We start from the raw sequence: 25,590 nt of genomic DNA on the forward strand, positions 1-25,590 counted from the left end.
TCAAATTTGCTCTTTTTTGCTTTAAGATATTATAGGGGTTTCCTAGCGTGTTTTTATGTTAGCTTTCTCCAAGAGCAGAAATGAGGGGAAAGGGAAAGGGAATTACTTATATTTGTGACTTCCAACTTAGAATGAGGTTAAAAAGAAAGAAGGATGTTATAGTAAGCCCATGAAGGGAAATACTGTCTCTAGTCTGACCGTACCTCTCCTTAACATTGTAAAGTTGCCGGAAAGAAGGCTTAAGGGGAGAGAGGAGTTGGCTTTGGAGGTTGAGAGAATTGTTTTTGGTGTGCATATACTTTTAGCCAGTGGTTTCCAATTTACATTTTATCCTTCATGAGTATGAACTAATTATTGCCCTTGAAGAACTCTGATTTCAGTGAGTGCAGGGACTATTTGCTAGCAGTCCTATAGAATAAAGGTTATATGTAGATATACTGTGTCTCATCATTTGAACAAATGTTTCACTTCAGATCCAAGAGAATGAGGCCTATGAGACCCACCTAAAAACATTTTAGTATTTTATTTATAATACACTCACACACATATACACTCAAAACCAAATCATTACTTAGCCTAGTGAAATGCTAATAAGTGAAAGCTGCTTTGGTTGGGACTTCATTAAAATATACTTACATTTCAATAAGTATATGAACTGTAAACTGTTCCGTTTTGGACTCTGGAATATTTCTTGTGGGTTCATTAACCCTTTTTTCTCTACTTCCTACAGAACTGGCTAGATTCCGCAAAAAAAATACAGAGACAACTGCGAAGTAAGTATTTAATCATATTTGGTGGTTGTTAAATTAATCTGTTTCTACCTTTAATAACATTTATAGGACTATAGAGGTATATGGATATACTGTTTGTAGATGTACTGGAGTGAAGACTCCTACAATCTTTTCAGTTCTCTGAGGTCTTTGCTGTCTCTGCTCTTGGTAGGTTCCATAGCCAAAGCCACTTTTACTAGCTTTTTGAATCTAGGTTTCTAACCTACTTGTCCCTTTCTTTCCATGTTCTCATAGAATCCCTGAATGACTTCAGATGTCCCACTCTAACTAGCAGCTTAAGCTCCCTCAGTAGCTTCTGACTCTGCAGGTTGTGTTGCCTGTGGCTGGCTTTGTGATATCTGTGCCAAGAAACATTATTGCCACAGAGAATCTCTGCTAGGGAATTTGGATACTTAATTTACTTCAGGGTCTGTGAATGACTGAAGCAGAGAAGGTAGGCAGCCACAGGCAGCTAGAATTTTTAGTCTCAAGAACAAATTCTGAAGACTGAGAAGTTCCTAACAGCCTTCCTAAGACTGTGGGCTCCAGAGAGAAATCATTTCTCCCAGAGCCAACCTGCAAATTGCCCTTTGTAATGTTGATTTTATTTCCTTACCTACCTAAAGTGAAAATGCTGGTACAAATCTAAGCTTTGCCTTACTGTCCTTTTCCTCTGCCTTCTGTCTCCTTATTTTCTCCCATTTCCTTTCCTTGTAGACTCATCTTTTTCTTTTTTAATGTCTTTTATTAGAGTGATCAAGCTTCCTGATTTTCCTGGTACTGAGGGGTTTCTTAGAATAGGGGACTTTCTGTGTTAAAGCTAGAACAGTCCCAGGTGGTCTGGCCTGGTTGGTCACCCTGTGCTGTGATTATTGTTCTAGCTCTTCAGCATCCTTTCTTTGGCATTTATTATCTTAGTATTTCATGCATTCATATTTGCCTCATGATGGAAAAAAAGAAAAAGAATAAGTAGACATAGATGATATTCTCATAAAGAAAGAATAACTTTATGTACCAGAAAGCTCTGGAACTTCCCCCTGTCCCTTCTGCAGTTGTTTTTGAAAAGCTTCCCAAAGTACATAAATTCAAACAGATACAGACCCTTGATTCTTACACTTTCTCTGAAGCCAGACCTGCCAAGTGACCCAAACATAGAAAGAACAAGGCAACCTCTGACGCATGATTAATGTTTCATTGAGTTATTTCCTATTATTTTGTTTTGGTTTTTGTTTGGTTATTTTTATGTGCCACTCACTTCAGAGTCATAGAGATTTCCTAACTTTTGGAAGGCAAAACTTCACTGATTACGAATCACATTCTTATGTTTTGATTTTTTGTGAAGTTTTTAGAGAGTTATTCCAGGACTTTTGCCCTTGTGGTTTGGCAAGATGAATAACAGTAACAAATAGGATTGCACTTTTTAAAACTATTGGAGCCAGGTCTTTAAATGGCATCCCATACTGTCCCCATTATGCAGGTAGGCTGAGGAAATTAAGTTTTAGCTGTTGTACCTACCTTTTACTTTCTGCTTGTGTTAAAATGGACAAGAAGAACTTCCTTTTCTGTCTTAGCCTGATCTCTGCTATGATTTTATTTTACTTTTCAGTTAATAGACAATTAGCAAAGATAAATGCTATTTTTTTATGACAACCAGCAGCCTACTGGTTCCTGTTTAAAATTTGCTTGTAAAACCTTTATTTTCTCAAACTTACACAAATAAGACTCCATCTATCTAAGGTTTTCATATGATTAATATATAAACACTCCATAGCTAGGAGGACTGTTTATATATAGCTAGGTAAAAATTATGATGATAACAATATATAATTAAATTAAAAATTTAACTAGAAAAAAATCACTAGATTGTAAGTGTTCTTACCACAAAAAACATGTGAGGTATAATACATATGTGACTTGGCTTGATTTAGCCATTCCAGAATATATACATTTTTTTTTAAAACATCTTACAGTATAACATGAATACATAAACTTTTTATTTGTCAATTTTAAAAAAGCTAAGCATTATTGGTACATTTCAATAGCTTTTAGATTTGGAAATATATTCTAAAATATAGGCATTCTATTAGAAATTTTTCCTGTAGTCATATCCAGACAAGCATGTGCTAGTGTTAATACCTAGAAAACAAATAAACAAGGAGCCATTAAGAAATGATAATCCTGTGATGACTTTGCTTAATTATGGATTACCAGTCACCTCAAACAAGTATGTACCCATCCATAATACCTGGATATTTGACACAGTCAGGATGGTGCTAGAGGCCAATAAACGTTACATTTCATAATATTCAAGAAAATCCTATATCTCATTATTATGTTTTTTAAATGTGTAAAGCAGAACTGAAATCTGTTTAAGGTTAACAGGATTGAGTTTATTAGTAAAATAGTGATGTAGTGACCCAAAATCCAGCAAAAGTATGTGTATGTACACTGTAGCCATTCAGTAAATATTTGTTGACTGTTGAGTTTGAGGAAAGGGAGTGTGCTGATGGTGAGAAAAAAGACAAAATGACACATTGAACAAGAAAATAGGATATAAGAAATTTTTCTTCAAGTCTATAAATTAAAGATCTGGTGAGATCTTCTAATTTTTAAAGAATGGAATAACTTACACATGCAACTTCTTTGGTTTTTATTTACTGTGAACTTTGAACAGAACTCTAAATTCAGGCTAGTGGAATTATTTGAATCACTTTAGCAAAAGAATACCTGCCCTTTTCCACCATCCAAAACATGATATATCACAACATCAGTTAAATTTTAATGTATAAATGATATGGTTTTAATTTTTAATAAATTGTTTATGAACATGGTTTGATATATTCATTCTCTATGTCATAATACAGCAAAGTATGTGTTCTATGTGAGTATACTTATACCTACTCTATAGAGTCTGGGAAATAATTTTATTGTATTGTCTTAAAGTATTGTGAAGTTTTTCCACATCTTCCTTTCCTTGGGATCTCTTTAACACTTCAAATAGTCCATTAATAATTTCTTGAGTAGCTATTGTGATCAACTGATCATTATTTCTCTTGCCCTAACAATGTAGAAATCCTGAAATGCTTTTTTTTTTTTTTAAGGACAGAGAATATTTGGCAACTAGAAATCCTGTGGTTATCTCAGAACTATTACATGGAGGTCATATTAAAATTTTTGCATAATGGTTCACCATATAAAACATTTATTGAAGTGCCACTAAATGTTTATGAGAAAATGAGCCTATTATTTTAATGATGGGTTATTTATGTAATTGTTTTCTATTTATTTTTCATTTTGTTTTGTAAGTTATATTTTTTAAATAAAAAATAAAATTTTTCACATTGATTGATTTATAGTGAGACTAGTCTGTACTGTTTGAACATTGACCTTTAAGTTTTATCAATATAGTCATTCTCTTGATTGGATAAATAACCATGATGTTTAATAATTACAGATCTTCCCTGGCTGTTCACTTTTAATGTGAAGTTTTATCCTCCTGATCCTTCTCAGTTGACTGAAGATATCACCAGGTACTTTATAGTTGCACTTTTACATGAACCTTTCCTTATAGCTGTCATTTATTTCTGTGCCCTGGGGGCATAGTGGTAATTTCAGGATTGAAAACCAAAATAATTTTTCATAAATTGAGTTTTGGTGGTTTCCTTGGAAATTTAATTTAAATTTAAAAATTTTATTCACTTTCTTTAACTTCTTTCTATGTATTTGAGTAATGAAAATTAAAAAAAATGATATTGGCAACTTTGTTTCCTATGTTATGCTTTAAAAAGTCACTGATTGTCGCGCCCGCCTCGCCAGCAAGGAAGACGCGGCAACCGGAGTTCTTCTGACAGTGCTTTAATGGGGTTCCCTTTAGACTTACATGATGCGGAAGACCCTGAGCACAAGCTCTCACACACTTATATACTCTAAGGAAGGAGGGAAGTGATGGGGATAGGTTAAAAGCGCGCGAGGGTTATTACTGATAGGCCAAGCTAAGATCCTTCATATGCATACTTATAGAACAGGCCAGGACTTACTCTGCGCATGCGCTGAACTTGTTTACTACAGGCGGGCCACCGGAAATCGGCGCCATCTTGTAATGGCGTTGTCACCGCGCCCCACAACTGATATTTAATATTTCAGATTTTGATACTGATGGTTTTTATTGTATAACTCATGTGCCTGTGTACTAAACTCATATTACTGAGATGAGATAAAGGTAGAAAAATGAAATTATTTTTAAAAGCCAGTTGAACTAGTAATTTTTTTGTTCCCTCCTACCCAACCACACCCAAACCACCAAAGTAACAGAGTAGACTTTCTCATGTAGAGTCCATAGCTATTTCATTTCTGTCTTCTCTGAGATTGTATGGGCCATAAGAGCATACATTTAAATTGCAAATAAAGGATTCAGTTTAGGAGCAAGAGAACATTTACTGATTCTGAGTTTTTGATAACTAAGGAACATTGTGACTCAACAAGTACCTTGAAATCTTAGCCCTGTTATATTGGCTACCAGTGATAGGATATCTTAGCTTTGGTAAGAGTAAGCATAAAAAGTATTTTCTTTTTTTGTAAGGGTGATTTTTATAAACAGTATTTTTAAAAGGCTGTTTACATGGCCAAGGACAACTGGGTGTAGTGTATATACTTTTGGGAAACTAGAAGGTCTTAGTGAAAGACTCTGCTTATCTTTGGTTCCTGTGTCTTAGATGCTCTGCTAGGCCATTTTTGTTGTCAGACATCAAGTTATAGAGGTGCTTAAAAGAGTGCATAATTACCATGTGAAATAGGAATGATAGAGATTTCTTTCTAATATTGGATAAACTGCAGGCCTTTTTCTTCCTCTACTACTTGTTGCTGAATAGGAATGTACTAATTAAGCTCTGATTGAATTAGCTTCAGCTAGTAAATAATAAATAGTAGCTTTTATAACTGCACAGTGAGCTGCCTAGAGCATAAAACCTGACTGGTTGGCATGTGTAGGATGTAGAGCTTCACTGCAGGAGTGCCTGGAGTGCCTTTGAACAGTGCATGTAATTGGGGTTTTGTGACCCAACGCCCTCTGTGTACATATGCTCCTTCTTGCAGTAATTTGTTTTGGGGATGATAATCCTTTAGTGATTGCAAGTTTATAGCATCAGTAAGTGCTTTGGTTTTCTGTATAAATGGAGTTTGAACAGTCTTGTCTTCCTAAAGTGGGAGGAATGATATTGTCTGCTAAGCTAACAAAAGGTCTTAGTGGTGTAAGCCTGAGACCAGCCACCTGCCTGTACTTGTGGCCTGGCAGCTTCAAAATCACAGCTTCAATATCACAATATCAATATCACAACATTTTGAAGAGGGCAAGAACGCTATTTGGAGTAAGGTATGAAGAATGCTTCGTAGTGCTGTGTGAAGAAGATGGAGTTGGGAAATTCAGGAAGCTTTTGCCATTTTTGTGTGGAGTTATTAGGGCTTAGACTTAGGCTTTGAAAACAGAGGAAAGGACCAATTTGAAAAGTAGAGGCAATAATATAAAAAGGAGCAACAAGATGGAATCTTTGTGTTTAGGTAGTAAAACCAAACCTTGTGTTTAGGTTGTAAAAGTATCAGAAAATGTAGAGAACTAGCACTATTACTGATTAGAGAATTTGAGGACAACTGGAGCCATAGTTTAAAATTTAGTTTTCTAAAGTCCAATTATGCTCATGTTGTTCTGCAGGTCAAGGAAACATATAATCCTCCTTAAAAAGAGAGCTCCTATAATGCATAAAATACCCAAATGCAGTGATAGTGAGAAGACTTCCATTCTCTCAGAAAATTATTTGGTATTTGCCATGCAGCAAGTACTTTGCTAACTGGGGGACTGTGATGATGATAAGCAGAGCCTGGGGATAGATTTTGGGTGGTAATCTAGGTATAACCGAACTGACCTGGAACCATGTGCTGGATTGTGCTCTGTGACCCAATAACAATGAGGCCTGGACCAGAGGCCAGCATTCCCTATTTGATCATGTCAGGGAGAGAGCAGGAAGAGAATTGGGTTTAAAGAGGTCAGGCCAGGCAGAAATGTCCATAGGAAGAATGTCTATGGGAAGAAGGTGGCCAGCCGCCAATAGGAATGGTGGTCTCCAAATGATATTCAAGAATGAGGGCACTGCCATTGATTTCAGAGGGATGGGTGGTGACCTTAACAAGTGGGGAAATTCGAGAGTGGAAATCAGGTTTTAAAATGTCACCAAAATGAATCCATAGTAGGGCTGAAAAGAAAAAAATCCTCATAGACTATAAATCTCATGTTTCTGCATGTTACTTAGTAGCAAGCAGAAATTCTTTTATATCTATATAGTAAACCACTTGGAACATTGAATGAGAATAACTATTATTGTAGCCAATAATTATTATAGCTACCTAAGCTATTGATTCCCAGGCATCATGCCAGGTATCTTATTTATATTATCTAATTTTTATCCTTATTTTCAAAAGGAGGGTAAAGTTCTTCTTATCTTACAGATAGGAAATTCATCTTAGGCAAGTAAATTAACTTGACACTGGGTCACATAGAGTCAGCTCTTCCTGATCCAATAGCCATGCTTTTTCTACTAAACTGAGCTAGCTGCCTCTTTAGATAGAGAGTAAGTGGACAAGTAAGGGCTTCAAAGTAGAGATTTACAATTGTTAAAGTTCTTTTGGAAAAGGAGAAATTAATATGAAGTAGGTAGAGATGATAAAGGGGGGCTAACCTTAGCTTTTTTTGGCAAATGATTGTAGTTATTTTAAAAATTTCATCAATCTTTACAACTTTTGAGGGGCATGCTAATTTTTATTAAAATTTTAAATCCAAGGAGTTTAACTTATCGAAATTTTTACTTCAGTCACAAAAACTCTTTATTATAATAGTAATCGTAGACTATTACCAGAATTATCAGAACAGCAGTTTAGTTTAGTTTCCTTTCTATTAATTAGCCTTCTGGCCTCAGTTTACATAAATAAGCCACAGGTTTAGGAGCCCAAGGAGCAAGGTGAGGCTTCTTAGAGAAAACTGGTTTTGCTATGGAAAGGAAAAGTCCCTATATTGTATATTTGTTTTCAAAGAGATGTTAGCATTTAAGGATTCTAAGTGCTGCAATCTTAACTAATTGTTTTCCTCTTGCCCTTTTCTCCCTCTGTTCCTCACAGATACTTGTTGTGCCTTCAGCTCCGGCAGGACATTGCCTCTGGCCACCTGCCCTGCTCCATTGCAACTCATGCCCTCCTGGGATCCTACACACTGCAGGCTGAACTTGGAGACTATGACCCAGAAGTGCATAGCAACATTGACCTCAGTGAATACCAGTTTGCTCCCACACAGACTAAGGAGCTGGAAGAGAAGGTGATAGAGCTGCATAAAACCCACAGGTCTGTTGCCTTGCTTCCTAAAGAGAGAATGGCTGTGGTAGATTTAAGTAGCATCTCTTTGAGCACAGTTTAGGGGATCATCCAGTTTTCCTTTCGGAGCTTCACCTAGCACTGATCAACATAGACTGCTCCTCTTGAGATATCCTTTCATTGTTTTTATGACTGCAGTATGAGGACCTATGCTCATGAGAGTAAATGCTTCATTTAATGTATAAATGTACTTTTTCCTATGACATCTCCTTTTTCCTACCCCCTAGAAATAAATATACCCACATACATAATTGGCATTTACTTTATATTTCTTCTGCCTTTTAATTGTTTCTATTACTATATTTGATAAGAAAGCCAGGGAGATAATGAAGCACTGGGGTTTGAATTAGAAATGTAGGTGGTGATGTATGTAAGAATAGTAACAGAAATGTGAGGGGCAGAGTACTTTGGCTCATGCCTGTAATCCTAGCACCCCAGGAGGCCAAGACGGGAGAGTCACTTGAGGTCAGGAGTTTGAGACCAACCTGAGCAAGAGGGAGGACCCCATCTGTACAAAAAATAGCAAAATAATCCATGGATGGTGGCACATGCCTGTAGTCCCAGCCACTTGGGAGGCTGGGGCAGGAGGATCACTCAAACCTAAGAGTTTGAGGTTGCTGTGAGCTAGGCTGACGCCACGGCACTCTAGCCCGGGCGGCAGAAATGTGTTGGTGGTTCTACTATTTACAGAAGACGATCCTTTGGCTTAGCTACGGATTATTTAAATTACTTTGGTAAAAAAAAAAAAAAAAAAAAAAAAATTACTTTGGTAATTAAAATCATACTGTACTTTGGGAACTTTTATATCTGTGTGAAAAGAAAGTCGATTTTTACACAAGTTTTTTATAACCCTAGCTAAAAAATTGTAGTGTATTCTGTATCGAAAAATTGTAGTTTCATAAAATATTTACTAAATGATCTGAAAGGAACTTTCAAAGACTGGAAAGTTTTAAACAGGCCACGTTCATTTACTTTTCTTTAAAAAATGCGATATTTCACTCTAAATATTTTCTTATTAATGTTATTTAAACTCTACTAAACAGACATTTATTATATAATTTTAATATGAAATGTCAGGTACTGAAATGCCTTGAGGAATATGAAGATTAATGGGACATGGTCCTGTTTTCTAGGAGCTTAGAATTGTTTAGTTAGGGATATAAAGATAGGAATGGAAATAATTTTAGTGTGGACAGAATGTGATAACATGCTATCTATCATAGGGGTAAAATCAAATGCAAGTAATTGTGATCTTATGATCAATCCTAACAAAATAAAAGGAGTTAGAATTTGTCTATTTCAGAAAGATGAAATCACTGTTTTTTATTCTCAGTTAACTTATGTTATACCCATTATTGCTGTGGCTTTTTTCCCCAGTGGGAATAATAAAAATCAACTCTTTAAGACAAAAATGGTAAGGGTGGAGGTATACCCCGTTACACTTAGCAGGTTTAGATTGGAGGATCTTAAGAGAAAATTGCTAGAGGTTGAGAGTTGAGTCTTTTTACCTGTTTGCTACTCTTCTGCCAACTTAGCTGGGTTACTTCCTCTATCCCAAACTCTCCAAGCTTAGATACCCTTTCCCTCATTTTGACCGCATTTGCTTTGCATCCACCAATAAGATAATATTATGTTTTTGATTCTCAGGGGCTTATCTCCAGCACAAGCTGATTCTCAGTTCATAGAAAATGCAAAGAGACTTTCCATGTATGGTGTTGACCTACATCATGCCAAGGTACTGTCAGTGGAATGGAAAGTAGCATCATCTCTGTCTGTTCACTGAAGTTTTGAGAGGGCTCCACTTTCAGAATGGCCTAGTTCACTTTTGGGAAAAGCCTGTTTGCCTACACTTGAGGGTCTCTGTAATATTTCTTTGACTAATCATGGGATTATGGTTGTGGGAGGAACCATTTATTCTCTCCCTACTTCCTCTTTTCCCAGTCTTTTAAATTAATACCTTTTCATGGGTACTTATCCTAAGATGCACCTTGTCAGACTTTTTTACCCCTTACCCTGGTTTATTCTGCATTCCAGTTTCTGGTAGGCCAAGTACAGTGTCTGTCCCAGCTCTCTCTCCCACCTTTTTATCGAGAGGGGGGAGCAGATCTTAGCAGCCATAACAGGGCAAAAGTGGCATGGTTATGACCACTTCCAAAAAGCTTCTGGGTTGTGAGGGAGCCTTAAACTTAGGCTTTTTCCTATGAGTATGTTTTTGTACTTTGTGAAAGATAAAATAGGCTGGCCCAGGATCTAGGTGATAAAGCACCTTCAGTCTAATTTGAGTGGTGGTAAAATAATGGAGTAATGGATATATGGAGAGCTGATCATGATCTTGAAACACACAATCCTGAATAACATAGTCCTGAAAAATCAAAATCCTGAAAAAATACTTATAAAAATTCTTTAAAAGACATTTATTTACATTTTTAAAAGGGGATTCATTTGAGAAGTATAAAAACATGATAGAGCACTTCACACGATAAAATAGGCAGTAATGTACATATTTTTACAAGCATAGATACTCAGGTATGCTAGTGACAGTCACATGGATATAGTAACAGTTATGACTAGATGAACACTGTTCATAAATATGTCAGAAAGGGAAATCTGTACATGCATATTAATATAGTTGGTTGCTGGTAACAAACATCACCAACTTCATGATTCTAGCTTAGATAGTTACATAGTGGGGAGAGTCAAGGAGGAGGATGGGAGGCAAGGTGAAAGACAGATTTGGTTTTGAATATGTGTCCACAGTGAGCTCCACATACTGAGAAACCCACAGTTGCTGCTTTTAAAAGACCCTGCTAATACCTAAATACAGTTTAGAAGCCCAGATTTTATGATTTAGGAAATCCCAAGGAAAGCCCCCCACTCAAAGATAGCTTTCCTCACTACACTTCAGATGAATAATTCTTGCATATTCACAGTAGAAAATAGAGGCAAATAGAAGAAAATAAAAATCACTTATTTTAAATAAATAAAAATTATTTCTACATAAATCTCTTTATGTAGAGATAAGCACTGTGAATATTTTGGTATGTTTTCCTTCTTGTTTTTCAAGGTTTTGAGCAGTTGCATTCTCATGCCTTTCTAAAAGGGAGTCATACTATCAGTATCATTTTTGTTAGGCTTTTTTCTTTTTTTTAACTTGCTATTGACATTTTTCCATGTCATTAACTAGTGCCTGGCAGCAGCATCTTTAACTATTATATGCCTTTAATTTTTAAAGGTACATTCACAGACACCATCTCATTTAAAATTTAAATATTTTTATTTTACAGCTACATAGAGCAGAATACAGAGAATGACTTGCTTAAAGCTATGTATTGTTAAGCAGTCCCATCTGCCTGATACCTTCTGATAAATCCTCCTAGGAGGTGAAACAGATCGTTCTAACATCTGAGTGCTTTCAGGTCATTTTCTATATGATGGGGAGAGGCTGGGTTAGCCAAGAAACAGAAATAAGAGAGGAAGGAGAGAACAGATTTGGGACCAAAAAGTGACCTCCCAAGGTCATCTCTCCTCCCCCTTTTTTTTAAAATTTAAATTCATGTTTCATTCTTTCACAGATTTTTAACAATTATACACAACTTTTAACATAAAGATAGTGAAATCTCAAGGATAAGGAGGCTAAATCCTGCTATTCTTGCCACATATATAAATCTTGCATCTCTCTGCCTTATTGATCATTATTAGTTAGAAACCAGTTCTTAGATGGCAATGTTACAAGGCTTCTGGAGTCTTGTTTTTAAATGTTATATCTTAGAAAACTAAAAAGTTATGGGCTATATTATAAGCATAATATCAGTTCTTGCTGTGTAGTTAGGAGCAGAACACTAAAAAAATTCAAAGTAACCTTCATTCTGTTTATTATCTGATAGACTTATTAGATAATATATTAACTTATTAGCTAATCAATCAGGTAATATCTGATAAGTAAGATATTTGTGGCTTATTGAAAAGATTATCTGTAGCAGTTTAAAAGAAGTCTTCATGTAGTTTAAGATTTTGTGCCTTTATATTGTCTTGAGATAAGATTTATTTATTTTTTATTAGAAGATTTCTTAACTGTACATTCATGTTAGGATGAGTTGAATAAAAGGACTTTTGGCAAAGGTACAGGAAAACCACAAGAGTAATGCAATATCCATGGTCCCCCTGGGGTAGTGTCTGCAGCCCTGTTAACCTCTCTGGTCTGAAGAGGAAGGGCAGCCTGGGTCCCTGAACCCGAAAGGACAGATCTGTATAGAGATGTCTGTCTGGAGAGGAGCCATTGTCAGAGGGACACATCCAGCCTGACATGACCATGCAGGGAGGGAATCTGGGTATGAAATACCCTGACCTTCCTTCCCTTCTTCTCCATGATCTTTTGCAAGAACTTTCCATGTACCATACCCATTTGGAAGCCAGCTGCCATGGGATCCTGTTGCTATCCATATAGGGCAGCTTCCTGGAGCAGTAAGCAAGGCAGAGAAGGTGTTCCTCTTTATTTTTTTCTGCCTTTGTTGCTGAGTGGCATAACTCAAATATGGAAGGTTAAGGCATGCTTGTTCCCTTTCACTTCCTACCCTTCGTCTTTAATTTCTACTCACACAAATACTGATAATCCTAAAACAATTATGTAGAACACCACCAAAATCAACCGATTTACTTGAGTCTGGTTTGTGTTTATTTTTAAGTCAGATAAAATAGCTTCCTTGTCCTGTCCAAAGATTCAAAGATTGCTTCAGACTAGAGATGTCTTGTTCAATGTTTCAATCGCACGTTGCCTCCTCACTTATGATGAGAACATGCCGTCTCGGGCAATCTTCCGCCTTGCTCCCTGTGGCCATGGGCAGTGATGGTTTTGGCAAACACACCGTATGGGTCTGGTACCAAGTTTCTTGGGCACCTGCGCCTGTTCACCCCAGCTTTTGATTCTATTCCTAGAGAGAGTTGTGGCTGCCAGGATAAGGGTGAGTAAAGCAATAGATTAGATTTTTTAAAAACCTGCTCAGGTTGATCTAATGTAATTTTATTTGCGTGTATCAATTATTCAGGTATCACAGCAGAGACAGTTGGCATCAATTACCTAGCACTATACTTTTATTTAAAAAAACTCTTATAAATTGTGTTGAATTATTCTTAGTGTTAAGGCAGTCAAAATATTACACTTTTATTGAATTGAGACTTAGACTGAATTTCGTGTTTGTTTCAGCATTTTTTGTGAGAATATGTTTCATGTTGTTAATGATCTCTGAGAATGTGAATGCATTTGAATAGTATTCTTCAGTTTCATATGTCTTGAATGACATCCAGTTCTTCCCTTACAGATAAACAATGATTTGTATATTTTGAATATTTGTGCATCTTAGATCTTCAGCCCTACGTAAAATGGGAGGAGACAATTTTTCCCCTATGCCTGTAAATTTATTTGATTTTTAAAAGATCTTTCAGGCTTGTGATTATTCTAGATTGTCATCTATTTTAAATTAGAGCTCTGGGGAAATAAAACTATTAATAACTTCAATAATAGTCTGCAGTCTTTTGAAATATGCCAGCCAAAGGAGTGCTTAATGAGAACTGGATGTCGGCACTCTGACTTATTGAAAAGCTGCTTGAAAGAATTCAGAGATTTCAACACTGTCAGCCTAGAAGAGAAATTTTCTGTGGGGGATTAGTCTTTTACACAATATTGGCATAATTTTAACAGCTATTAGCTAGAGTAGTGCACCTGAGATAAATTGGCGTAAAGTAAAATGCTTGAACACACCTGAGATAAATTGGCCTAAAGTAAAATGGTGGGCAACAGACTATTTCTGAGGGCTGGAATAGCCTTCAGGGAAGCACATTTTATCTCCCTTATCTTTAGGATATTTAATCTAGTTGTTTCCTTTCTTCCCCATTAGCCCTTGCAACAGAGCTTGAGAATATATGCATTATGCCTCTTGAAGAATATTGTGTCCTAGGTCATGTTGCCATAACTCTTTGGCAAATCAGATCTGATCCTTGAAGATGCATAGATTTAAACGTGCATGTGTCGTACTATTTCCATTAGCTTGTATACTGTCACTAAAATTTAAATACAAACCTTGTTAAGTTGGCATTCTTGGTTTGAGGGAGCTAATTAGCTTCTCCATCCTATAACTCTCACAGCTTTAACCATGATTAATTGGGTTATGCTTGGCAGGACTCAGAAGGCGTGGACATCAAGCTGGGTGTGTGTGCTAATGGCCTCCTCATTTACAAAGACAGACTGAGAATCAATCGTTTTGCTTGGCCAAAAATCTTGAAGATTTCCTATAAGCGCAGTAACTTCTACATTAAAGTCAGGCCTGCAGAGGTAAGCAATGTCCTGTTGCCCTTGGCATATCTAATTAGTTGCGTCAGTGTGCTCCTTTACAGCCTTGAGCTAAATGAATTCTTTTCCACTAAAATTTTAAGAAAATTGAACTATTCTTTATTCCATGGTAAAAAAAGTCAGGGTTCTTGTTGATAAAACTGCATATACATATTTCTGTTGCTAAAAAACAAACACACACACAAACTTTTTACAGAAAAGAAGTACTAAGTACCTGGCACATAGTGGGGGCTCATTTTTTTTTCTTATTGAATTGATTAAGTGGTGGAGATCAGTAGGAAGGTGATAAAAATGAGTTTTAGTGGACATTGAAGGATAGTTGGTTTATGTCGAACAGTTGATACTTTTCACTGAAAATAGTAATGCAGTCTCTGAAAAATTCATTTTATATGATTATATTAGATATACACTGTTTACCTTTTTTAAGAAGAATTACTTCTTGCAGAAACATCTGAATCCATGTATTTCGGTAGCTGCTTATCAGCTCTTAAGGGAATACGCTGACTTGTTTTGTGGATTTATTCCAGATGGAACAGTTCGAGAGCACCATTGGATTCAAACTGCCAAACCACCGGGCAGCGAAAAGGCTATGGAAAGTGTGTGTGGAGCATCACACTTTCTACAGGTAATTTTAGGAAAATGGTGTGGTATTGCTGTTGGCAGCCTTTATGGACTTGGAGGTGGTAGCATTGGATAGTGTGATAGGTACATCCACCTACTGCCCTTGGGTTTCTTTATGCTCTCCTGTGGCATATCTCCTTTGTCTGCAGACCCCTCCATGTCCTTTTCTGTGGTTGAGGCCATGCCTTGTCCTCACTCAGACCTGAGCTGCCTCTGCAGTTGTCCTGATTCAAACCACCTTTTTTCCCCACCATGACCACACTGCCCTGCGTCTTCTACCATTCTTCTCTCCACTGTCACTCATGTTAGGTTCATTTAGATGTTCTTACCAGCCCCCTCTTGGCTTAACTTCTTTCCCAAACCAGCCTGAAGCCTGTGATCTGGTCCCATGGCTACTTTGTGGGCAGTGTTCTAACCCCTCTAACCCCTCTTGGCACATCTACTTTCCAGTCTGTGGGTCCTGGATGAATCTTGTGTCCTGACCTCACCCCTTCTATACCTGTGAAGTGCTACCTTAAATAGCACAACTATTGTGACACATGAATTATTCTCTGTAACAGAAAATAGCACAACTCTGTGGATTGGTGCTATTACAGGTAAATAATTTCTAGCATCAGCTGGATCCTCTCTGTTCCAGGGCAATCAATTAGTCTTTTTACTTCCTTTGCCATTCTAAATGTTCATAGTCATCTTGAGTCCCTAGGTGCCCCTGCCACTCTTCTCTGATGCCCTCCATTGTGTGGTTCACTGATGGTAGAAGCTGTGGGTCGTGAGTGTTCTCAGTGTCATGCACCTTCTCCTTTTCCCCTTTCCCCCCTAACTAAGCATCATTTTCCCCTCCAACCCCCCTCCATTCTTTCTGTACTCCCCTGTCTCAAGGAGAAGATAGCCATTCCTCTGCTTTGGTCCCTCATTTCTTACTTCACAAAGGATCCTGCTTTGTAAATTGTTTATTCTCCAGTGGGTGCCTTTGGCTTCTTTGGCCAGTAAATGTGTCCATGTCTTGCTCCTTTAAAACCTAAAAACCGAAACCAAAAACAAAAATTTCCTTTGACCACTGAGCTTGTGTCCTGTCTTCTTTTGTACTTTTCTTCAAGGGCATATTTTTTATGCTTAGTTTGCTTATCTTCATTTTCTCCATTTCCTCAGTTTCCTATCACTCTACTGTATAGGGCTGTGTGTCTAGACCATTCATCTTTAAAGTCTTGGCTCTGGACTTAGCGGCTAATGCTGGTCTACCACATATTAGCTGTGTGACTGCAGTAAGTGACTTTACTTTCATCATCCATAGATGATGGATGTTCTGAAAATCAAATGAGATAACACAGACAAACTTAGAATCATTTCTAGTGTATTTTAAGGTTTATCTTCATCATCATTATCAACATTATTCTTAGTTTGTTACTACAATTTGATATTTTTAAAGTGAATTATTAGCTGGCACAAGTAAGTCCTTCTTGAAGTTAAAGTGACCAATATCTATTTTCAAGACTGATATATTCATTTTAGAGGAGAAATATAAAATGAACTTGAATCCACCTGACTCAGTTACACTGATCCTGTAAATCTTTGAAAAGTTTATAATTTCTCTGGGTAGCCATGACAAATTTCTCCTTGATTCAACATGAGCCTGCCTCCTATAAAGCTAGTAGATGACATTTATGACACAAGGCTAAGCCAGACAGGTAGCAGCTTTTCTTGTCAAATAATGGTAATAAAAGCAATAATTCTTTTAAAAATAACAAGTGCTAACATTCATTGAGCATTTTTTGTTGTCAGACACAGAATCGATTGGTTTATATCACAGTAATTTATTTATTTCTCACCTCAGGCAAGGAAGCTGGTGCTTAGCGGTGGTGCCCACAGAGGAACACAGCAGCCAGGCACTTGAGCAGAGGCAGGGGCCCAGCTCTCTGATCCTCGAGCCTGCACCCCTCACCTCTGTGCTGTGCCTCTTACATTCTCCTAGCAGGAGTTTCTGAGATGTGTTTGGCCCTATAAAGCCTTATTCCCTTTCATTATTTTTGCTAATACAGCATGGACTCCAATTTAAAAGTAGACCAATTTGCTCCTGCAAACCTTTGAGATAATGGTTAACAAAAACTCTTTTAAATTTTAAAACCTCGTATAGCATTGCTAACAAAGCACTATAAAACGGTTTAACACAGAAAGGGAAAATCATACTTTGTCTACAGAGTGCTTGGAATCAAATAAGCAGGTTTTGTTCTGTTTTAGTTTATCATAAAAGGTGCAAATGATTTTTTTAGAAAATTACAGTGGCTTGCAGATTGAAGCCATTAACAAATAAACAGATCTTTCTATTGATTGATAATCGGTTAGGCTAATATTAGTCGAATGAAATATATAATAATAAAGATGCTACCTTTGTGTGGGTATCTACTTGAGTCTGTCACCATTCTAAGTGCTGTACAGGGATTCAATCTTTTAAGCTTTATGACAAATCTTATGGGGCAGGTGCTATTATCTTCACTTTACATATAGAGAAACTGAGGAACAGGGGAGTTAAGAAACATGTCCATGGTCCTATAGATAGTAACTGGTGGAGATGGAATTCAAACCCAGACAATGTGGCTCCAAGTGCCTGTAAGTGTACTCACAGTGTTACGCTGCCCAGTTGTATTTGCAGCAGATGTGCTTCCTTGTATTCTTCTCAATGCTTATATTGTTGATCTTACTGGTGTGTAAACTAGACTAACATGATATTCTTGTAGCTTGACATTAAGCTACCACTTAAACTTGGCATTGTTGAACCAGAGTAATCCCTAATGTGTTAGTGTCATCAGTGGCTTCATAGCCCTATAGAAGCATTTCCACTAGTTAAATGTATGATTAACTTTAGTAATTAAGTGGGTTTTTCTTAAATGTTCCTTTATATTTCATAGATAAACATTAATGATATTTGATGTATAATGGCAAAATTTTAAAAAATTAAAATGTTAATATACTTCAGTAAAATATATAAAACTTGAATTCCTTTTTGATGCATCACTGATGCTAATCTTGCTCAAGGCCTTTAATACTCTCTATAAAGGTTAGTCCTTTTTTGTAGTTTTTATATTCCACAAAGTGAAATGATAGATGCTTTTTGGTGGTTTTGATGTTATTCTTATGAAGATAGGGTCTTGTAGCAAGTTTAAATTTCTACAGTTCCAGCATTCCAATTTAAGAATATGCAGCTCTTCCCAAAGTACATTTGGAGGCACTGGCCATCGGCAACTTGTACCTTCTCAGCAACATCATCTCCATTTCCTTTGAAAATCAAGATATACTTCTGCTACCCCACATGAATAGATTCAAGCCAAGAAAGCCACAGTGTGTTAATTCTTCTTTTATCAGTTTAATTTTAACATGCTCTTTTTCTGGGTGGATACAGTTGATGGAGGATTGGTTCTCATATTTATTACATCGTGATTCACCTTGACTTTGAACTCTTCATTGTTTCATTGCAGAATATTTCTAAAACATTGTACAGAAAGTCTAGAAATACTTGAAACAGTAAAGAGCTCGTTAAGAAATTTCTCTTCCTTGGCAAATGATAGGAAAAGTTTTAGTGGAGTTCATTTTCTTGAATTATCAACTAACGTCTTTTTTATTTAGTAGATTCTAAAAGATCTCTGAGATTATCTTTCTGTTAAGACATTTTGTCAACTCTTGATCAGACAATGAAAGCAAGACAATTTCAGTTGTATTCCAAAAAGTTTGGCTTATTTACTAATAACATGCTTTTGCATAAGTCTGGAAATGTTTGACATCAAGGAAATTTGACTTCATCCATTATGAACCCAGGGCTTAAGCAGTGGAATTGTGCTGACAAGAAAGGGTCTTAAGTCATTTCTACAGATGAACTGTGTGTTGTTTTCTTCATTGGAAAGAATCACTTGGTGGAACAGATTCCTGAGTTTAGATGTTTTTTCCCAGAAGAAATAGGCATAAATATTAAGAATTACTAATGGTAATGAATTGCTACTTGGCATTTATAGCTAGGAGCAAGAATTCAGACATATGTGTTTATATAAATGATTTAAGTGAATACAAATAAATAACCTTTGATACACACTGAGAACAGCTGTTCTTTTGCTTAGGTTGAGGAAAACATATTATTCATGAATACATGAATGTGGATTTACTCATCACTATTTACTATTATAAAGCTGTGTATGTAAAAGGATTTATAATGTTCTTTTTTCATTAGAAAGTTTATGTAGCATTGTTTTTGAGATATTGAAATACATAGATTTAAAGTTTGATTTTTTAAAAAAGTTCATGAAGTCTAATTTTGCTCCCTTTTTCCCCCCCCCCTTCATTTTCCCTATAGGCTTGTGTCTCCAGAGCAGCCACCAAAGGCCAAGTTCCTGACCTTGGGGTCCAAATTCCGCTACAGTGGCCGCACCCAAGCACAGACCCGCCAGGCAAGCACCCTCATAGATAGGCCAGCACCACAGTTTGAGCGCACATCTAGTAAACGGGTCTCCAGGAGTCTTGATGGAGGTAAATACGTTTATAATACTTTTGGATTTCATTTACCTTTCTCTAATCCAATGAGGTTACAAAATGTTGATCTAGTTAACAAGGCCATCAGAGATACCCTGGAGCAGTGGTCCCTAACCATTTTGGCACCAAGGACCCGTTTCATGGAAGACAATTTTTTCACAGATTGCGGGGTTGCCGGTGTGTACATGGGGGCCGGGGAGAAGATTGTTTCAGGATGATTCAAGCGCATTACATTTATTGTGCAGTCAAACCTCTCTGCTAATGATAATCTGTATTTGTAGTCACTCCCCAGTGCTAGCATCACTGCCTCAGCTCTACCTGAGATCATTAGGCATTAGATTCTCATAAGGAGCACAAAACCTCACATGCACAGTTTACATAGGGTTTGCACTCCTGTGAGAATCTAATGTGCTGATCTTAGAGTAGGTGGAGTTTATGTGGCAATGCATGTGATTGGGAGCGGCTGTAAATACAGATGAAACTCTGCTCACTTGTAGTCCGCTCACCTTCTTCTGTGCAGCACAGTTCCTAACAGGCCATGGACCAGTACTGGTCCGCAGCTCAGGGTTTGGGGACCCCAGAAGTAGAAGGATAACCATTTTTTCTGAGTAAATAAAATGATCTTACTTACAATTAGAAGAAAATAATTTTATAGTGCTTTGAAATTGTCATTCTGAATATCCTTTTTTTTTGTGTGTGTGTGTGTGCAGGTTGAACATCCCAAATCTGAAATCCAGAGTGCTCCAAGATCTGAAACTTTTTGAGTGCCAACATATGTTCAAAGGCAATGCTCATTGGAGCATTTTGGATTTCAGGTTTTTTAATTTGGGATGCTCAGTGAGTAAATATATATAATTCAAATATTCCAAAATCTGAAAAAATCCAAAATCTGAAACACTTCTGGCCTCAAACTTTTCGGATAAGGGATACTCAACTTGTATTGTCAGTGCACAAAAGTATTCTTTAAGAGTTCTTATTCATAAAATGTTGGACAAACATGTTTTTACTGGTTTGACTTGGTTGTGGTGTGTTTTATGTGGTTTAATTTCTTAAACTTGTTAATTAATGGCAAAATGTACTTCTAGGGGCTTTTTGGTGTGGTATGAACCTTAATTTAAATGAACATAAAACATTCTTAGCATCATCTAATTTTTATGAGTTAAAAAACTCCTATTGGAGTGGACAAAACTTTGATGTTCATAGTTTCAAAGGATTAGTTTTAAATACAGCATTTTAACAAAAAGAAAGGAAATATAATACATTTATTCTTTAACCCAAGGGGAGATATAGATAAATATGAGTTTTTTATCTATTAGAATTATAATTAGGTACATATTTATAGTTTTATATAAACTATAAATTGATGATGCTTTTCTTTATGTATCTTATTATCTGGTCTAATTTTGGTTTAATAGGTTTCCTATAAAAGAGCTAAGATTAGATTTATATTAGAATGCTTTATGAGGGACTTAATTTTTCTATGTAATAGAAAATGATTAGTATGGATAATTTTTTACCTGAAGAAATAGTTTTCCAATGTTTTTGGTTGATTATTCTCAAAAAAAATATATATGTATAAAATATTAAATTTGAACATTTTATTTTAATACTGCTTATCAACAGAAAGCTTTTTTGATTATTGATATTTTTCAGAAATATTAACTTAAATAAATTATATTCTAAATGGGTAAAACAGACCAGATAATGCTAACAGAGAAAAAAGCTCTCATTAGTGAAGGATTGAGACCCACTGGCCTTGATCTACTTTTCCTAGAAAAAAACTTGATGCAGGTGGATACACAGATATTTCCTAGGATTTATTGGTGGGCATTTTGGTATATGGTTATTAAATCTTGATTCTGGTGAATCTTCCATACAGTTTTATGAGGCCACACAAAAAATATATAAGGGGAACCATGAAACATGCTTCAAACAAATGTCCACATTGCCAAATGGCAGTGACTTAAATTCAGTGAATTATTAATGTACTGTAGCTGTCAGAATATCTGTTAGCTTATCAACGATTCTGAGCACTTTTCTAAGTAAATCCAAAAAATGTGCCAACCCATGTAAATATTTCACAAGCCTTGCCCCTTGCCACAGAGAATTTATACAAGTGCTGAATAAATGCAGTCACTGTTGTTTAATGCCTGGAGAGAAATCATTGCTCTTTTGGGAACACTGTCTGTTTTCAGCATTTGTTAGAAACTATGAGGCTCTATAACTCTTATTACTGCAAATTTTAGTGTTTAAAAAGAGCAGTAATCCAGTGCATTTTCTTTGAGGTATATAAACTGTGCTCAAGGAAACCCACCATCTTGTATGGGCAGTTAGTGCAGAGGGTTATAGGAGGTCTGTATCTGAAAACAATGATTTTTACAAGGAAAAGCAACAAACATGGCACAGTAATCCATTATTTTTCCCTTTGTGTTTGGGACACTGTAATTCATCAGATGGGCAAGTCATCAAAAGGATTATTGTGTTTTTGTGACAAATAGGAGGCCTTTTCTGCCAATAAATGACCAGACAGCCAGCGAACTCTTGGGTTAGGGCTTATGTTCTCCCTTTTTTTCCCCAAAGCAAAGCTAGGCTGTAACCTGGTACTGACCATTCCCCATCAGTATACCTTTTTGTGTCCTTGACATGGGCTGTGTTTTCTTTTTCCTGTTTACTTTTTAAGTTAGCCTAGAATAATTTGGGTATATAAATAATCTTCCCTTTAAAGTTTGGCAAATTAAAAGAAATCCTCTAGTGATTACATGGACAGTTAAAAATTAATGTTCTATCTAAAGATCAAATATCAAAGTAAAAATCAATCTAGAGCAGCTATTTTAGAACAGGGAGACTCCTCTGAGATTAGAAAATTGAACCAAAAAGGGGGCAAGTCAGTCAGTCATTTAAGAGAGCAAATGACCAAGATGCATGGGAGTGGGAGTGGAGTGGGGGCAGGGAATGATTTTCTGAAAGTGGAGAGTATGATGAGCAGGGATGCTACTTAGACAGGATCACATGGGAAGGAAGGACCCTATGAGATTTTAAGGGTGAGGAGGCAGCCATGAAAAGGACAGGAGATATACTACAGCATTCCAGGAAGCAGAGGTGGCAGGGATAAGGGTATAAGGGAAGGAGAGCTCACTGGCTCCTTACAGAAAGAAAACTGCAAACTGAGATTGATCAATACGTGCTTAAAAGTATGCAAAGTCAGCATTTTGTCAACTTCATTTTGTAACTTGTAATTTGCTATTCATACAACTTTTAATATCGTTACATTTGAAACCATTTTTAGGTCACATATTTTTCATTTTGCAATAATTCCCGAATATATGAATAGGTGCTTAAAAATCATAATCGTAGGCTGGGCGCGGTGGCTCACGCCTGTAATCCTAGCTCTCTGGGAGGCCGAGGCGGGCGGATTGCTCGAGGTCAGGAGTTCGAAACCAGCCTGAGCAAGAGCGAGACCCCGTCTCTACTATAAATAGAAAGAAATTAATTGGCCAACTAATATATATATATATATAAAATATATTAGCCGGGCGTGGTGGTGCATGCCTGTAGTCCCAGCTACTCGGGAGGCTGAGGCAGAAGGATTGCTTGAGCCCAGGAGTTTGAGGTTGCTGTGAGCTAGGCTGAGGCCACGGCACTCACTCTAGCCTGGGCAACAAAGCGAGACTCTGTCTCAAAAAAAAAAAAAAAAAAAAAAAAATCATAATCGTAAGCAAAAGAGTTAATCATAGTCATATACTTTGCTATTAATATTTTGTTAAAAGTTAAAAAAAAAAAACCTCTGGCAAATAAATAAGGGCTGGGAATGTCTTAAAAGGTGAAGTAGTAGAATTTAGAAGTGTAAAGAACTGGCTACTTTTTAGAAGTATATCAGAGGAGCCTGTTGGACTTGCTGGTGTTAAGGGGCGAAGGAAGAATCCTAGAAAATGTCCAGGTTCCTGGCTCAACTAAATGGTTGTGAGGATGAGAGTAGTATTTGGTGAAAAAGACAAATCTGGGAAAGAATTGAGTTTTGGACAGGGCAGGTGAGGGCATGGTTTGAGAGGTATCTTTTGATACCTAGATTGAAAGTGCTTGATGCCTCCCAAGTGCAATATGGTAGATCACACACAGCCCCTTACCCTTTAAGGGCTTGCAGCCTAAAGGCTTTTGTGTTGACTGGGCTTCCCTAGAGGCATGGAACCAAAGGCAAACCTCATGGTATCAGTAAAGTACTTTTTATGCAGGTGAAATGATCTCACAGTAGTTTGGGGAGGAGCTATAGATGGAGAGAGAGGTTTTGCCACCTTCTACTTACTCTCCCTTGTTGAGATTTTCAGTTGATCTGCAATATGACAAAAACTGTGTATATGTTTCTGCCTATCTGAAGCAGAGATGGAGAGAGAGCACATGAGGGCCTGGGATGCTAGGGGTGGGGGCAGCAGGGAGGTGTTCATATATTAGATTTACTGTAGGTTTTGTTGAGGCATGGAGGAGGAGAGGAGTTAAAAAATGAAAGATATTAGGGCCGGGCGCTGTGGCTCACGCCTGTAATCCTAGCTCTTGGGAGGCCGAGGCGGGCGGATTGCTCAAGGTCAGGAGTTCAAAACCAGCCTGAGCAAGAGCGAGACCCCGTCTCTACTATAAATAGAAAGAAATTAATTGGCCAATTGATATATATATAAAAAAAAAAATTAGCCGGGCATGGTGGCGCATGCCTGTAGTCCCAGCTACTCGGGAGGCTGAGGCAGAAGGATCGCTCGAGCCCAGGAGTTTGAGGTTGCTGTGAGCTAGGCTGACGCCATGGCACTCACTCTAGCCTGGACAACAAAGGGAGACTCTGTCTCAAAAAAAAAAAAAAAAAAAAAGAAAGATATTAAACAAGATAAATGCTCCAAATTTACCTTACTGTCTTGTCTTTTAAATGTCAAACTAAAGATTCCTTTACGGAGAAATTTTTAAAACATATTGAAGCAAATCATTTTAATAATTATATAACTACTTGTTGCAATTGCTATATTCAGATATAAATCCAAGCAAAAGCAAAAAGGACTCAAGAGAATTAAAATAGTGCTTACCTTGTAATTCTGACATTTTGCCTGACTCTGGTGTTTCAGCTGATCTTAGAGCTCCTCCTACTGGCCAGTTCCATGATCAGAGTCTGTCCTTCAAAACTGTGATTTGAGACCCTGGTGTAGTCCAGTTGGTTAAAGTTTAGAATACTTTCAGAGTTTGGTAAGAGTTTAAAAATGAGTTTATTTTATATGGTGGTATTTTCAGAGCTCAATCAATATTCCTGTTCTTGTTAATTGTTTACATGCTTGCTGTTTATCTGTATAAGGGGAGGAAATTCCATAAAGTTTTACCATTTATATGTCCTAAAGTAAGCCAAAATTATCATTCTTCATTAGCTCCAATTGGTGTTGTGGACCAAAGTCTTGTGAAGGATTTTCCTGTCTCTGCTGGGGAGATTTCAGCATATGGCCCTGGAGTTGTCAGCATTGCCATGGTACAAGATGGGGATGGCAGGAGGGAAGTGAGAAGCCCAACTAAAGCCCCACATTTGCAACTCATTGAAGGAAAGGTATGGTATATTAGTACAGTCTGTGGTTTTAAACGTTTACGTAGACTAGAGGCTATCTGTTGCATTTTCTGTTTTAGAAATCAAATGTTTAAAATTAGTCATTGTATGTTCTTTGTTGATAAAACTTCCCACCTTTCAAATATGTGTAGGCTCTTTCTGCTTGGACTGCGGTCTCTAACCTTTTTTTTTTTTTTTATTGTTGTTCAAAGCAAAATATTTCCATGTAAATTATATTAATGCGAGTAAGTAATTTACTGGCCTTTTTGTCTGTCTTCATAATATCTAAATGAAAGATAAATCCCCAAATTATAAAAGCTATGATGATTTGAAATTTATATTTGGTCTGTTACAAGTGAATTTTAAAATGT

The 25,590-nt window shown here is 36.8% G+C and overlaps 1 protein-coding gene across 24 annotated transcripts in view; it reads left to right on the forward strand.

The window, feature by feature from the left end:
* EPB41L2 (erythrocyte membrane protein band 4.1 like 2) overlaps positions 1 to 25,590 on the forward strand; it is a 202,950-nt gene that overhangs the window by 136,368 nt on the left and 40,992 nt on the right. For all 24 annotated transcript variants that reach the window (XM_076002960.1, XM_076002942.1, XM_076002955.1 and 21 more), the window contains exons 5-12: positions 731 to 773; positions 4,225 to 4,300; positions 7,932 to 8,150; positions 9,828 to 9,915; positions 14,353 to 14,505; positions 15,051 to 15,148; positions 19,481 to 19,653; positions 25,050 to 25,222. In XM_076002960.1, the coding sequence (XP_075859075.1) occupies positions 731 to 773; positions 4,225 to 4,300; positions 7,932 to 8,150; positions 9,828 to 9,915; positions 14,353 to 14,505; positions 15,051 to 15,148; positions 19,481 to 19,653; positions 25,050 to 25,222 (1,023 nt within the window). The remainder of the gene's footprint in view (positions 1 to 730; positions 774 to 4,224; positions 4,301 to 7,931; positions 8,151 to 9,827; positions 9,916 to 14,352; positions 14,506 to 15,050; positions 15,149 to 19,480; positions 19,654 to 25,049; positions 25,223 to 25,590) is intronic.

Source organism: Microcebus murinus, chromosome 5 (genome assembly GCF_040939455.1).
Source record: "Microcebus murinus isolate Inina chromosome 5, M.murinus_Inina_mat1.0, whole genome shotgun sequence".
Classification (NCBI taxonomy): domain Eukaryota; kingdom Metazoa; phylum Chordata; class Mammalia; order Primates; family Cheirogaleidae; genus Microcebus; species Microcebus murinus.